Consider the following 14,255-nt stretch of genomic DNA (forward strand, 5'->3'; position numbering starts at 1 on the left):
AGAAAATAACTTTCACTTGTACTGGCAGATAAATAAAAGAGAGCAAAAATATCAAAAGATGCAAGATAACATTCTAGTTATATCCTCAGGTTATTATTTTTTACTGTAGTCTATATCTGCAATATGCAGTTTAGGATCTCGACCGAAAATTAAATGTTGTAAACATGCTAGGGACCTTCAGATGTGAAACCTCACTTGGTGCAAATAGCTTCTCCCTCTGGCTCCCCTACACTTGTACATAAAAGCAGCACTGGACTTTCTCTCTAGGCAACAAGCGGCTCTGCATAAGCACAGGACAAGTTGCTGAGCCTTTAGGGCAGCACCCCTGGCCTAGGAGCTCTTCACCACGTCCTCTGGAGATCACGGTGCAGGACCTGAGCGAGGCACTGAACGTTGCTCGCTCGGATGTTCAATAGCCTTGTGAAGCAAGCCTGTTCTCTGTAGCTTGGGGTACTGATCACCAAAAGCAGAAGCTTTTTGTACATCCCTTTTTAACCTGCAGAGAGTGTAAGGACAGAGCAGGCATGAAAATTTAATCCACAGATATTCTAATTTGCAGCTGAGACACCCTCCCAGGGTGTGCTGAGCAAGCTCACATCACCACTGTCTGCGGACAGAGAGAACATGATAGCACCAAACACACTGCAAGATTTTCTGCCCTCCTTTTGAAGCAAAAATCCTTTTGAATCTCTATAGTCAAGTGTTACAAAGCTTTATAAAGTCCCAACAAATCAAAAGAAGTTGACTTTTGCTTCACTGCTCAGGATCAGCTCCTGTTTCAGTAATGCAGTTAAAAGCCAGCTACATAATCTCAGTATTCCAGACACGATCAGTGACAGCTGGCTAGAAATTAATTGCAACATAAAATGCCCAGGGATTTCTAATTTAAAATTCTCTGAATTAAAAAAAACAAAACAAAACACAAAGGCATAGAAACCTTTACTGCACACGTATTCTAAAACGTCAGTTATAGAATCAGTTCAGAGGTAACTCTCCTAATTTGTATTTGAACCTTAGAATTAAAGAATACTTCAGTGCAAAATGCTTGAGACAGTTAGGTATCTAAATGCAGGTGAAAGATTTTGATAGACATAATGACTTTGCTATTAAGCACCACTATGCCTTTGCAGTCAGTTACTGCAAGTGTGCAGTAACTCCTAATCCACTGCTCAGAGATGCTATGTTATCCAAGCAGTTTCATCTCCCTCAATGTAAGATCTTCTATGAAGATATTTATTATCTATCTGCAAAAAATTCAATTCCTAGTGGTGGCGATTATATCTTCAGCAAGACTTTTCAGATATCCTATGTGATCAATGTCACACAAAGAAAAGTAGTGCATTTTTTAGCATGCACAGCACTGCATGAAGTTCTATTTACATATTTTGAGAAAGGCCAAAATTCTTCATACAAATATCTAACAAACACTTTTTACTGAGCACTGAGAGAATCAAATCATAGTCAGTGCCTTAGGTGTTACCCATTACTAACTTCTAGTCAAACTTACTTTTAAGTGTTCAAAACGGGAAGTGCAGAGTCCTCCCTGGGGGAAGAATAACCCTATGTACCAGTACAGGCTGGGAGCTGACCTGCTCGAAGGCAGCTCTGCAGAGAAGGACCTTCGGGTCCTGGTGGACAACAAGCTGACTGCGAGTTAGCAGTGAATAATCACAGCAAAGGTGCTCAACAACCTCCTGGGCTGTTGCCAGCAGGTTGAGAGAGGTGACTCTTCCCGTCTATTCAGCACTGTTGAGCCCACATCCGGAGTGCTGTGTTTGACGCTGAGCTCCCCAGTACAAAAAAAGACAAGGGAGCTACTGGAGCAAGTCCAGTGAAGAGTCACAAAGCTGATGAAGGGACTGGAGCATCTGTTATATGAGGAGAGGCTGAGAGAGCTGGGACTGCTTAGCCTGGAGGACAGAAGGCTCTGGGGGATCTTGTCAACATATATAAATGCCTCATGGAGAGGAGTAAAGACAATGGAGCAAAATTCTTGTCAGTGGTGCCCAGGGAGAGTACAAGGGGCAACAGGCACAAACTGACACACAAGCAAATTCTGTCTGAACACAAGAAAACTCCTCTTCACTGTGTGGGTGACTGAGCTCCAGAAAAGGTTGCTCAGAAAGGTTAGATTCTCAATCCTTGGAGACACGCAAAATCCAGTTGGTCACAGTACTAGGCAACCTGCTGTAGGTGACCCTGCTTGAGCACAGGGGTTGGACCAGACAATCTCCAGAGGTCTCTTCCAGCCTCAACTAATCTGTGAAAATTTCCATTACAGCATGCTCTGATTTGAGATCAATACAGGCTCTAATCATATATATATATATTTTTAAGTATCATAGCTGCTTCAATTAGCACCTCAATAACTTTTTACATCTGCCAATTTCACACTAGTGGAGATAAGAAAAGCAAGTTAACTTCCAACCTTACTGATTCTATGATTTAGCACTGACTGTTTCCAAAGACAGAATCACAGAGTGGGTAAAGCAGGAAAGGACCTCTGGAGATCATCTAGTCCAACCCCCCTGCTCAAGGAGGGTCTCCTAGAGCATGTTAGACAGGGTTGCATCCAGGTGGGCCTTGAAGATCTCCAGAGAAGGAGACTCCACAACCTCTCAGGGCAACCTCGTCCAGGGCTCCGTCACTCTCACAGCGAAGAAATTCCCTCTCACGGTCAGGCGGAACTTCCTGCGGTTCAATTTCTGCCCATTGCCTCTTGTCCTGTCACACGGGACAACTGAAAAGAGTTTGTCCCTGTCCCCTGGACACCCTCCCTTCAGGTACTTGTACACATTGATAAGATCCCCCCTCAGGCTTTTCTTCCCCAGGCTGAAGAGGCCCAGCTCTCGCAGCCGTTCCTCATAGGGCAGGTGCTCCAGCCCTCTGATCATCCTTGTAGCCCTATGCAGGACTCTCTCCAGCAGCTCCATGTCTCTCTTGTCCTGGGGAGTCCAGAACTGGACACAGGACTTGAGATGAGGCCTCCCCAGGGCTGAGTAGAGGGGCAGGATCACCTCCCTCCACCTGCTGACAACAGTCTTCCCAATGCACCCCAGGAGACCATTGGCCTTCTTGGCCACAAGGGCACACTGCTGGCTCATGGTCGACTTGTTATCCGCCAGCACGCCCAGGTCCTTCTCTGCAGAGCTGCTCTCCAGAGCTGGTCAGCCCCCAGCTTGTCCTGGTTCCCCAAGGTTACTTCTCCCTAGGTGCAGGACCCTGCACTTGCCCTTGTTGAACCTCAGGAGGTTCCTCTCCACCCAGATCTCCAGCCTGGCCAGGTCTCTCTGAATGGCAACACAGCCCTCAGGTGTATCAGCCATTCCTCCCAGCTTGGTATCATCAGCAAACTTGCTGAGGAGGCACTCCATCCCCTCATCCAGGTCATTGATGAAGAAGTTGAACAAGACTGAACCCAGTACTGAGCCCTGAGGGACACCACTAGCTACAGGCCCCCAGCTAAACTCTGCACCTCTGATGACGACCCTCTGAGCTCTGCCTTTCAGCCAGTTCTCAATCCACCTCACTGTCCACTCATCTAACCCACACTTCCTGAGCTTATCTAGGAGGATGTTACGGGAGACAGTGTCAAAAGCCTTGCTGAAGTCAACGTACACAACGTCCACTGCTCTCCCCTCATCTACCCAGCCAGTCATTCCATCATAGAGGGCCATCCGATTGGTTAAGCAGGATTTCCCCATGGTGAATCCATGCTGACTACTCCTGACCACTTTCTTTTCCTCCATATGCTTGGAGATGACATCCAGAATGTGCTGTTCCATCACCTTTCCAGGGATGGAGGTGAGGCTGACCAGCCTGTAGTCTCCTGGTCCTCCTTCTTGCCCTTTTTGAAGACTGGAGTGACACTGGCTTTCTTCCAGTCCTCAGGCACCTCTCCAGTTCTCCACGACTGTTCAAAGATGATGGAGAGCGGCCTGGCAACAACATCTACCAGCTCTCTCAGTACCCATGGGTGCACCCCATCCGGGCCCATGCATTTGTGAACGTCAAGTTTGCAAAAATGTTTTTGTTCTTCTATTGAAGCAAGTCAGATGAAACAGTTCTGCGAAGCATTACAGTTTTCTATTTTTGGTGCTCTAGAAACAATTAGTAGTTAGCCCCATCATAATTAAATATTTCCTCCACAGTTCAGCCTTATTATTCTTTTTGCTAAAAATAGAGGTTCCACACACAGATGTACACTTCTGAGATTTAAAACAGTAAAAATGTGGCACTGTAGAAGTTTTGTGTACAAACAAAGCTAAGCTTAGAATTCCAAATTACTTTGTATTACAAATGTGGTCTTATAGACTAGAGACTTATTTACCGCTGGAGGCAAATCTTCCTTGAAGTGCTATGAGTAACTAGCATGCTGTTAAATATTTATGTAAAATTCCATGAAAACATGTGCACAACTGCAGTGTGGAAATGCATGAAGACAGTGTGGAGAGCAATGGAAACCCTGAGCAAGCATCAGACTTGACTGACTCCTCACGACCAGTGCTTCGATGGAATTTGAGAATGATCTGCTGTATATCTTCGGTCAAATTTAAGGACTTTATAAAACCTAACGTATTCCATACAATTCCTGACACATGCCACAAAAGCAAAAACAAAAAGGCAAAGAGCCCCAAGTCAGAAGCTTACACTCTAAAAAGAAAAAAAATAGTCCCAAAGGCCACAGAGCTAACGCTTTCTTCACGAGCTAAGCAAAAAGTCTCTCTCCAGTTTAAACAAGTGAGAACAGTAAGTAAATTCATATTTACACATGCTTATTGTCATAACTACTCAGGGATGCAAGAGACTCCTCAGATTTGGGATGCTTAATGGGACAAGTGATGACAAGTGATGCTTAATGGGAATGAGATGACCCTGGACAAAACCCGACTTGACCTCTGGCACTCCAACAGGCAGCAGCACAAGTGCTCAGTTATTTTGTGCTCTCCTCAACTCCTCCACGGCAGTCAGATCCCTCTGGCTCGTCAGCTCTCCTGCATCCACTGCTGCTGGTCACAGTGCAGTCTGATGAGCTCTCTCATCATTCCTGCCAGAGAGCTGGCAAAGAAAAGTTTGTATGAATACTTGCAATTGAAGCTTCTTTTACAGATTTCAAGGGGAGAATCCCAGCGAGAACTCATAATGGAGTCTACTCGTCGCATGAAAAGGTTTCACTGATGGTGCAGCCTCCTGGCTCATCTTTAATGGAAGCAGATTTCAGAGATGGTAGCTAACCATGGCCTTCTCCCTATCGCAAACCAAGACTTTTGCTATTTAAAATAATCAAAATGTTAATGGTGAACATTAATTGTTCCTAAATGATATCTCCGCTTTCTCTTGAAAAAAATATTTAAGCAGGGAAGTACAGTATGAAACCTACCTGGCACAGGCCTGACAGAAGAAAACATTTTAAAAACTAAATCCTCTGAAAAAGCTACATTTTATAAAATTCTGCAACTATCTGGCTAGCTGTCAGAAGCAAGCAGTCTCAAAAGGGAAAACAGAAAGAAAACACACAGAGAGAATCACACTGATATATGAAGTATCACGGAAAGCAAAGTAGACACTCAAACTTAGGTGGAGCTTTCACCACTTTCTCAAACGCTGTCGTCTTTCCAGATGACACTGTCGTCTCTCCCAGACCTTCGGGCCTGCACTGCCGACAGTGCTGCTATCCGCTCTAAATCCCCCGTCTCAACGGGTTTAAAAATTAAACTCTCCCCACGCTGGCAGAGCGAGTGTGCCTATATTAGGCCGGAGACGCTTTCCTCCTCGCCTTGCCAGGCCAGCCCCGTCACCGCACGCGCTGCTCCCGCTGCGCGGCGCGGTTCTTCGCTCTCGCGTGAACCAGGCACAACAGCATTCCCAGTTCGTCACCTCCCAGCTCTCGCTGTCTTCAGCTCTGCCGCACAGCTCCGGAGCAACGGATCACAACGGGCAGATGTTAACGTTGCAAACATCGACTGCTGGCGGTGTTCCCACACGAGGGGGCAGGTTTTGGTGGAAAGCAAAGGAAGAAGTAGTCTTGCAAGGGCTCTCTAGTCTCTGAGACTCTTAACACTAACTGCTAAAGCAAAGGCTGTTTTTCGTTAAGCACGTTTATTCCTCGAAATTAATTTAGAGCACATCTGCCACAGTAGGATACACCATGTCTCTAGAAAATCAGGGTTTTCCCTGCATAATCGGCTCTTCGATGGCATACACATTATATATAAAACATTCGTGGACAAACAGTTCATTCTGCCCTGGTTATTTTCCCCGTCACAGAGTGATTATTTTTAGCCCTCATGTGATCCTCCAGTATTTTCCAGCTCTGCTTTAGTCATCCTGCTCTCACAGAATATTTCAAACTAAAAAGTCTAACAGCCTTCAGATCTCAGAACCTCTTACATTTTTAGCTTACTATGTAAATAATTAATTTTATTAGGCTCTTTTATCCATATAACACTCTGTATCCATACAGAAAACAGTGCTCTGTGTAGATTTGCTCTGATATACAGGAATACTTACATAAGACACTGAGCTACAACCCTGACTACCTGATATTTCAATCTGATCAGATGAAGCTTTCAGTTATTTTCTCCCAGGAGAATCAGAATTGGTGCAAAGAGCAACGCACTAATATTTTAATCCCTTACAATAATTTTGGCTCTACATCTGCAGGTTGTTTACCGCTGCCTTAGAGAAAAGCAGAGGTTATAAGAGAACATCTAAAGGCTCAGAGCTGGCAGATGGCACCGTACGTAAGAGCAGCTGTGGTACTGTTGGCAGGAAGCCTGTAATGGTGGTCCGTGCTGTTGGTACCAATCCTTAGAGGATGAGAACAGATTCACTCCCCTCGCAGGCGCTGCTACCTGGCAATCCTTGGTGCAGAAGACTGTTTCTACAGGGAGCCTTTTATATACGTTATCGAAGTCATGCACCCTCCATACGCCTGTCAGCTCCACAACAAATTGGCTCCGTCCCTCAAGGAAGAGGCAAGGCAACATGAGGGTGGCACAGAAGATTAGTTGCAGGGAACTATTTATGCCTCCATTTTCGAGCTGCATTATCCGTGACCTCCACTGACTCTTCAGACTGATCGCCTTTTGACGGAGTAGGGAAATGCTTGTTGGAATGCCGATTAACCCAAAACCTGGTGCGTTTTCAGTTTTCTCCAAGTTTTGGAGTTCTTTCTGTTTACTTCACTTTTAAAAATGTTTTTAAGACCAAAACCATCACTTGCACAGCTACAGGTAAATACTCACTAATACAGTTACCAGATACCATGGGTCTACGAAGCTTCAGCATCAGCTTAAAACAACCTAAAATAATTCCTCCTCAGGACAGCTACCTTTCGGGGTTAGCTTTCATAGTAGCCTTTAGAGAATTTGCATTTTTTTTTTAATTGAGAAACTGTTATATCTAGTCTACCTCTGAAAAGACAGTGTTAGAACAGAGTGTTGTAAACTAGTTGCGCATAATTGAAGAGATTAGCACCTCTTAAATCACTCAAAAACAAAGCTCTGGCAAACGGTACTGCAACAGTTATTCTATAGACAATACGAACCATCTGAAAGACATTTCAAATTACTTTAGTAGTAGCTAAATATATTACTCCTCTAAAAATCATATATTTGATCAATTTAGAATATTTAAAGGTCAATAATAAAAAGATACAACGTCATCTAATGTCCATATGCCTGCTTGCTCCTAACATTAAACAGATGACCACATTTAGGTATGTCTCTACCACACTGTTTAAAAACTTTTGGATTAGGTTAAAAGAAGTGCTAGTTTCTTTATCTCACTGTTGCTCTTTTCTGTTTTGTTAATAAACAAGATCACACTAACATTTAAAAACTTCAGCGTTAATGCAAAATAAATCACAAAAATATCATTTAAAATGGAAAATGTATAAAAAAAGAGGCAAGCTATAGTAACAAACTACTTCTGACGCTGGCAAATGGTGTAAGAGGCTATTACATCAAGCAGCCCACAATGTTTACCGCTTCCACAACAAAGTCAGGGGAAGTAAAGCTGTGCGTAAAACCTCAGCCACTTCACTGAAGACCCAGCAACTTAGAATAACATTATGATGGACACAAAAGCTATAGATAGCAGTTTAAATGATGCCACCCAATGTTGCGCTTATTCATGGGCATGCATTACCTTTTCCCGATTGTGCCACCAGGAAAGATAAAATTCCAGATGGGGTGGGAAATTCTTACACTGCCATAGGAAAATTCACGAGCGCTTATCTTTTGTTGCCTTCTTAGTATAAATGGCTAAACTTGCTTTACTCACACGGCTTGTTCCATTTTAAATCAGCACAGTACTCACATGAGTAACTCACTCAGGACTTAGTTCATTTGTGTAATACAGTAAATTATGGTTCCCATAACAACTATGATGAATATTCCTTCATTTCCAACCATGTGCGCATGCACAAACATGCACAAGGCAGAGGCAGAGATGCCCACCTTTTATGAGCATTTCTCAACTACAGAGGACATGTCCACCACTACAAGGTACTTCCACACCTTCCCAGTTTTCTTCCAGACAAAGCACAGGGGGCACATCAAGGTTAGTAGATGCACACAGCACTCCTCCTACAGCTCCATCGACAAGCAGCAAACAAGGACTCTCGTCCTTTTAAGGAACTGGACTACACAATGTCACGAGGCAAGATGCAATACACTGATGAAATTAAAACATGCTTCCCCAGAGCCAGAATGAACCTATGAATGACCGATACTTAACTGAAATAGTCCTGTTCTAAAATGCAATCAGCAATAAAAGCTAGATCTCTTACTTCACCTAGTATTATGTAATATTTACACACTCTCCCAGAACTACAGAAATTAAAACTAGTGTCCTGCCCATTGTAATTCTGAACTATTCTTAAATTAATGAGATGGATACTTTCACAGAAAAAGTTAACTTCCAAAACCACAGAATCTTACCTAAAAATCTTCATGTGATACCTCAGTTGCCCTATTTCACACATACAAGGACTGAGGATGCATGTAACATGCTCCCTATAGAAGCAGCAACACGATGACATGACATTATCATATCATTCTCCTTCTCAACTGGCTAATTCCAAACCAATAGCTATCCCATTTCTCTAGGATTGTCACCTCCCCAGTTTTAATGAGGATCCCACAGCGGTGACTATGGTAAAACAGACTGTCTGCACAAGGAATTATAATTACAGTAAAGTCTATATTTAACCGAAGGGTATTTTCCAACAACTCATTTGGACAACAGCATGACACTTGGGTTTTTTGTTTTCAAAGAAAGCGCATCACCCAGGAAATGACAACATACCAGGCCCTGAAGTTCAAAAATTCAGACAAAAAATGGTGCAAAACAAAGATGTAAAAAAACATTAGAAGCCCAGAGCACTACTGGTTTGTTATTAGATGTTCAACTTGCTGGAAATGTTAATGAGCTGAAGGCAGTTGGCCACGTATGCCACACACTGACAACAGAAATAATGAGAGCAGAATGATGAAATCTGGGTGTGATTCCACAGTTTAAACCAGTCTGAAACTGAGCTTGCCTCATACCTGCCCCATCCCTTTTGTGAACACTGGTGCACATCTGAGCCCAGGACAAGACAGTTCACAGAACTAACCCCACTGAAAACTAACCATTATTTCAGGACTGGGTTATCATGAATGAGGGGAGAAGGGAGTTCATGCACTTACATACTTCTGTATGTACAAACCAACATACCCTAGAAGCACCCAACCCCAGCACCACTTGTTCAGAAGTAATTAAAAATTTTGTTGCTCTTCTGTTTAAGTCTGAATTACAAAAACAAACAAACAACCAATCCCCTCCCCCAGCTCCCAAACAGGTTTTGATTTAGTGACCAATGTTCCCATATTACATAAACACCACAGCCTGGGCATAGTTATTTGTTTCTGCTCCAGAAATAAGCATTGAAAAATTAAGTCAGAGCTATATTGGAGAAAACTGGAGCACTAGTTGCATGTTGCTCACTTACAAGTCTAGTGCACCTGAACAATTAGCATTTTAAAAAAATATCTAAATCGATTCATTATATTGTTTTCTGGATAGCCATTAAGATTTGGAAGCATTCCACCAATCACAAAAAGAAGACCCCTTCCCCAGCCTGTGTTAGCAATTTCCTGCAAGGTTGAAGGTATATGAGAGGAAAAATCCCCATTTAGTAAGTTCTTAAGTACAGATACATCACATTCTGCAACAAAAAAATTAAGTGTGTTTGCCTCCACGATCAGAGATTACTAAAATCCACATGATTTATTAGAGGGGTTCAGTATGAGAGACCCTTTGGCTGATGAGGCTAGGCCAAAATAGAATGTGCCATGAAAAGCCAACTTATGCAGTTTCACATGCTAAGTCTATGACAACACAGGAAAAACAGTCACTGAACATAAGGCAAATATTTCTAACTAATGTTTACATAAAAGGGATCACAATTTATAATCATCTTCAGAAACAGAAAAGATATTCTGAGATGCAAAATACCTGCAGTAGGAGAGTTTGCGTGGTGAGACTTTTTGGGCAGGTTGAAGATCTGTTCACCAGGATCTGGTGGGGGAAGAGCGTCTTGGCCTTGTCGAGCTTCCACAGGATCATATTCCTTTCCATCATAGTTAGCATCAAAGAACTTCTTAAACCACTGAATGAAATCCAAGTTGTCTTGGAAGCGCCCTTTGACCAGTTTTTCCACTGGAATTACCTGAAAGTTAGAACAAAAAGTTCCAATAATATATCATTGCCAAGGATTTGTTTTTAAAGATGAGTTACATATACATATTCCAATATTCATATTTCAATATTTCATAGTAGACAAAAGGTCTTCTAACTATATATAGTAATATAGTAATATATATTCCTGTCTTCTTGTTTTCTTCATAAAAGAAAGGAAATAATGCTGGACTAGCAAGTGTGCTTAGTAAGAAAAAAAATGAAAGAAAAGAAAGATCCAGCCCTTGAGGTAGCCATATGATGCATGTAAGCCTTTGTAACTGCTCTTCCAGACTTACTCCTTTCTTATTGCAGTGACAACCATGACGAATGAAGCTGCCCTGGGAGTTATGCTATATTCAGCTACCTAGAGATTTCTATTTTTTAATGAAGGTGCTGTAGTTGGGCATCTAAAAGTAAACAGCTCTTCAAAAGGTCCAGATGAAAGTTCTTGTTCTCTATTCTACTGCCTGAACTACGAAAGCTCAGCAACTTTTACCAGACATGTTGAAATTCAAATCAACCTACATTTTAGTAGTATATATTCATACTAACCTTGAGGTTTTAAATCTGTAACTTCTTCCCTTATATATACAGCTATACATAGAATAGTTTGTTGATGTGTAAAGTTGACTAAAATGTCTATGAATTTTTAGCAAAACAGAAGAGAGGCTATGAGGATGTCTTCTTATCAATATCCTGCAAATTTTTCATAGAAATGAAGTCTCTGACAGGTGACCCTTGCCAGTACTACAAGTGTAACGATGGAGTTCTCTGCACTGCAGGAGGCCACAACTCCCTAGACTCTGCAGGCAGATGGGGACTAAAAAGGTAACGCTGCAGAAGGAGGGCCACCCCGTCTTGCTTACCTCACACTGCTGCCTGAAGTACCAAGTTTAATAGATCTTAAGAGATTTTCAGCTGCAAAAAGGATAGCTTAAAGCCTGTAGTTTTCATTTCTCCTCCAAGACTAAACGAACTTCATAGTATTTTAGAAGTCTAGAGTACTCTAAAAAGAGTTCATATAGAATTTTGCATAATGTCAGGTTGTTCCGTTTGTATGTTTAATGCTGCACTGAAAAAGTATAACAAGTTTGCTCCCTATAGAAAAATTCAAATATTCAACTTTATTAGGCCTTCCGATGCTTCACTAGCAAAACAGGCTTTAAGTTTATAGTGGAAGCATCCACAACACATTGCTTTATAAAAGTCTTACAGGACTCTAGTAAGTAAAAGTCTTAAGGACTCTAAATACTTAAGTTTCAGAAGAAGGTATGACTAAAAGCCGGAATAGAACCTTAAAATGATAACAGGTACTGCATCTGTGTAAAACTAAAACACAAAAACAAAGCTTTTATTACTCATTTTTATGAACATAGTAATTTTTTTATTTGTATGTCCATCAGAATTCATACATTTAAGCAGAAAACTTGAAGTGTTTCATGGTTGAACTACAACCCATTTTATAGGAGACTATCTTGCTTTACAAGTTCTCATGTGCTGGCCAACCTATCAGATCACTGGGTAAGTTATTCCAATCCTTGAATACTTTGAATTCCTTAAATTCAGCTTTAGACAAGAAACATGCAATACTTATAAGAGCAGAATATTTTCAAGTTATTTTGCTGGAAACTCAGGGCATGAGTAATCTTACTGTGCCTAAAATTAAGGCGATAGTGTTCACTGATGGTAAGGAATTTCCAACAGATGGTATTTTATTAAAAGGGTCTCTGACATTAAGACGTAATGAGTTAGGTTGTGCAATTCCTCAACAGACACATGGACTCAATTTTCACTTTGTAGCTAAATGGAGCATGCCAATTTTCTTTCCTTATGCCCAAATACCCTTTTCAGTTGCTGAAAAGTCAAGAACATTTTCACATAAAACTTGCGACTCCAGTTCAGGATCAGAAGTCTGAAAGAAATGGACTGTAAGTATTTTGAAGCTTGTTTTCCCTATTTGATAACTTTAATCAGTTTATAAGTTTTGTGAAACTTCTAGGGGTTTAAATATAAATACAGAATGCCTACCTTATCCACATTCATTCTTTTAAATGACGCTTGCAGAAGTTTGAAGTTGTGAATGTATTCATGCTCCAGCTTTGCTTGAAACTTTACTTTCTTCAAGCTAATGCACCCTGGGAACAACATGTCCATGAACTGGCAGTAAGCTGCTCCTGTAACAAGAGAGTGAATTGACATTAATCCAGGTGCACCCGCCTAAGACCAAATGTCATTTTTTGTCAGAGGAGAAAACAGTTGTGCTGAATAAGTCACTGCTGTACTTTAATAGTACGATCCAAAGACCTACTTGTCTACGGTACACTGAACAGTGTGACACAATTAATACGAAGTTTTTCCATTCAGTCTGGATGCACCATGCACTGTTGTGCAACATCTGAAGTACCACCACTGCTAACAAAATGTAAATCTTTCTTTTATTAAAAACTGATGTTCTTGAAGTCCCTATACACAGTAGAACTGTTCATACAGGGAGAAGATGGCATTCAAAAGTTGTGAGTTATTCTACAGCCCAATGGCAATCAAGTCCACAGCAATCACTCAAGACTGCATCAAACCATGGTTTAAAAACAAGACTGCAAAGCTCCAGCACATGGATACACACTAGTCAGTTTTAAAAACAAACATCATTACTGACTCTGCATCTCCAGTGAGAAACATTTCTGCAAGTGGCCTTTAGCATAGTCCACCTACTGTCCATGGATTTCGTAAGCTGGGCTGCCAGCTTTAGTTCCCAGGCAAAACAAGGTCACTGAGTTCAACTTTGAGGGTTATGTGAATTTAGATATTAGCACACAGGAGTGAGTGAGTGAGCGAGCATGTGTATGTGCAATCCCACACAGGACACAGCTAAGTGTTTGGTAAAATGTCTAAAAAGCATACTGAATACAATTAATAGGAGTAGTTTCTATTGTATGCAGAGTTCCTCCTCCTGGAACATTTTCATGTCACCATCGCCTGCCAAAGAAGTTTTTATTACTACAACACTCAAGTGCTTGGAAAATTTAGGCTTGCAAATGTTTGAGGAAATCAGAGAAAAAACAATTTCAGTTCTTTAAGAGAGAGCTCTCTACTCCATGAAGTGCTTTATATGCAACACAGATCCACTGAAGACCATTTCTGAAGTAGAAAAGCATGGAGCATTGTCGCCTCTACTGAGCGCACAGACCAGGGAAGCGATCACCTAAGTACTCATTGCATGTTACATTTCATGTCCACAGAAAGGACTTCTGTGCATTTAGTGCAGATAAGTTTTGATAAACATGTCAAGATCTCACCTAATGGTTTAACTCAGTATCTACAAGAACTACTTTCATCATAAAATAATGCTCTTTAGTGCTTAGAGAGAGGCCAAATTAACAAAACCGGTTCCTGGCTTGTCCAGTTTTACAACAGGGACAATGATAATTTAAACTTTACCAAATTTGCCTCTATCAGTGTGCATGTATGCATTTTGAACGGACTAAGTCCCAAATAGTTCTTATTTGCTGTATCCATCCAACCATCAC

At 41.6% G+C, this 14,255-nt stretch overlaps 1 protein-coding gene across 2 annotated transcripts in view; it reads right to left on the reverse strand.

Annotated features, from left to right (window-relative positions):
* Positions 1-14,255, reverse strand: part of MAPRE2 (microtubule associated protein RP/EB family member 2) — a 92,968-nt gene that overhangs the window by 12,853 nt on the left and 65,860 nt on the right. For both annotated transcript variants that reach the window (XM_085316263.1, XM_085316264.1), the window contains 2 exons: positions 12,757-12,902; positions 10,504-10,717 (listed from right to left, as the gene is read on the reverse strand). In XM_085316263.1, coding sequence (XP_085172389.1) covers positions 10,504-10,717; positions 12,757-12,902 — 360 coding nt within the window. The remainder of the gene's footprint in view (positions 1-10,503; positions 10,718-12,756; positions 12,903-14,255) is intronic.

Source organism: Rhea americana, unplaced genomic scaffold (assembly GCF_003343005.1).
Source record: "Rhea americana isolate MKP2758 unplaced genomic scaffold, rheAme1 scaffold_46, whole genome shotgun sequence".
In the NCBI taxonomy this organism is placed as follows: Eukaryota; Metazoa; Chordata; class Aves; order Rheiformes; family Rheidae; genus Rhea; species Rhea americana.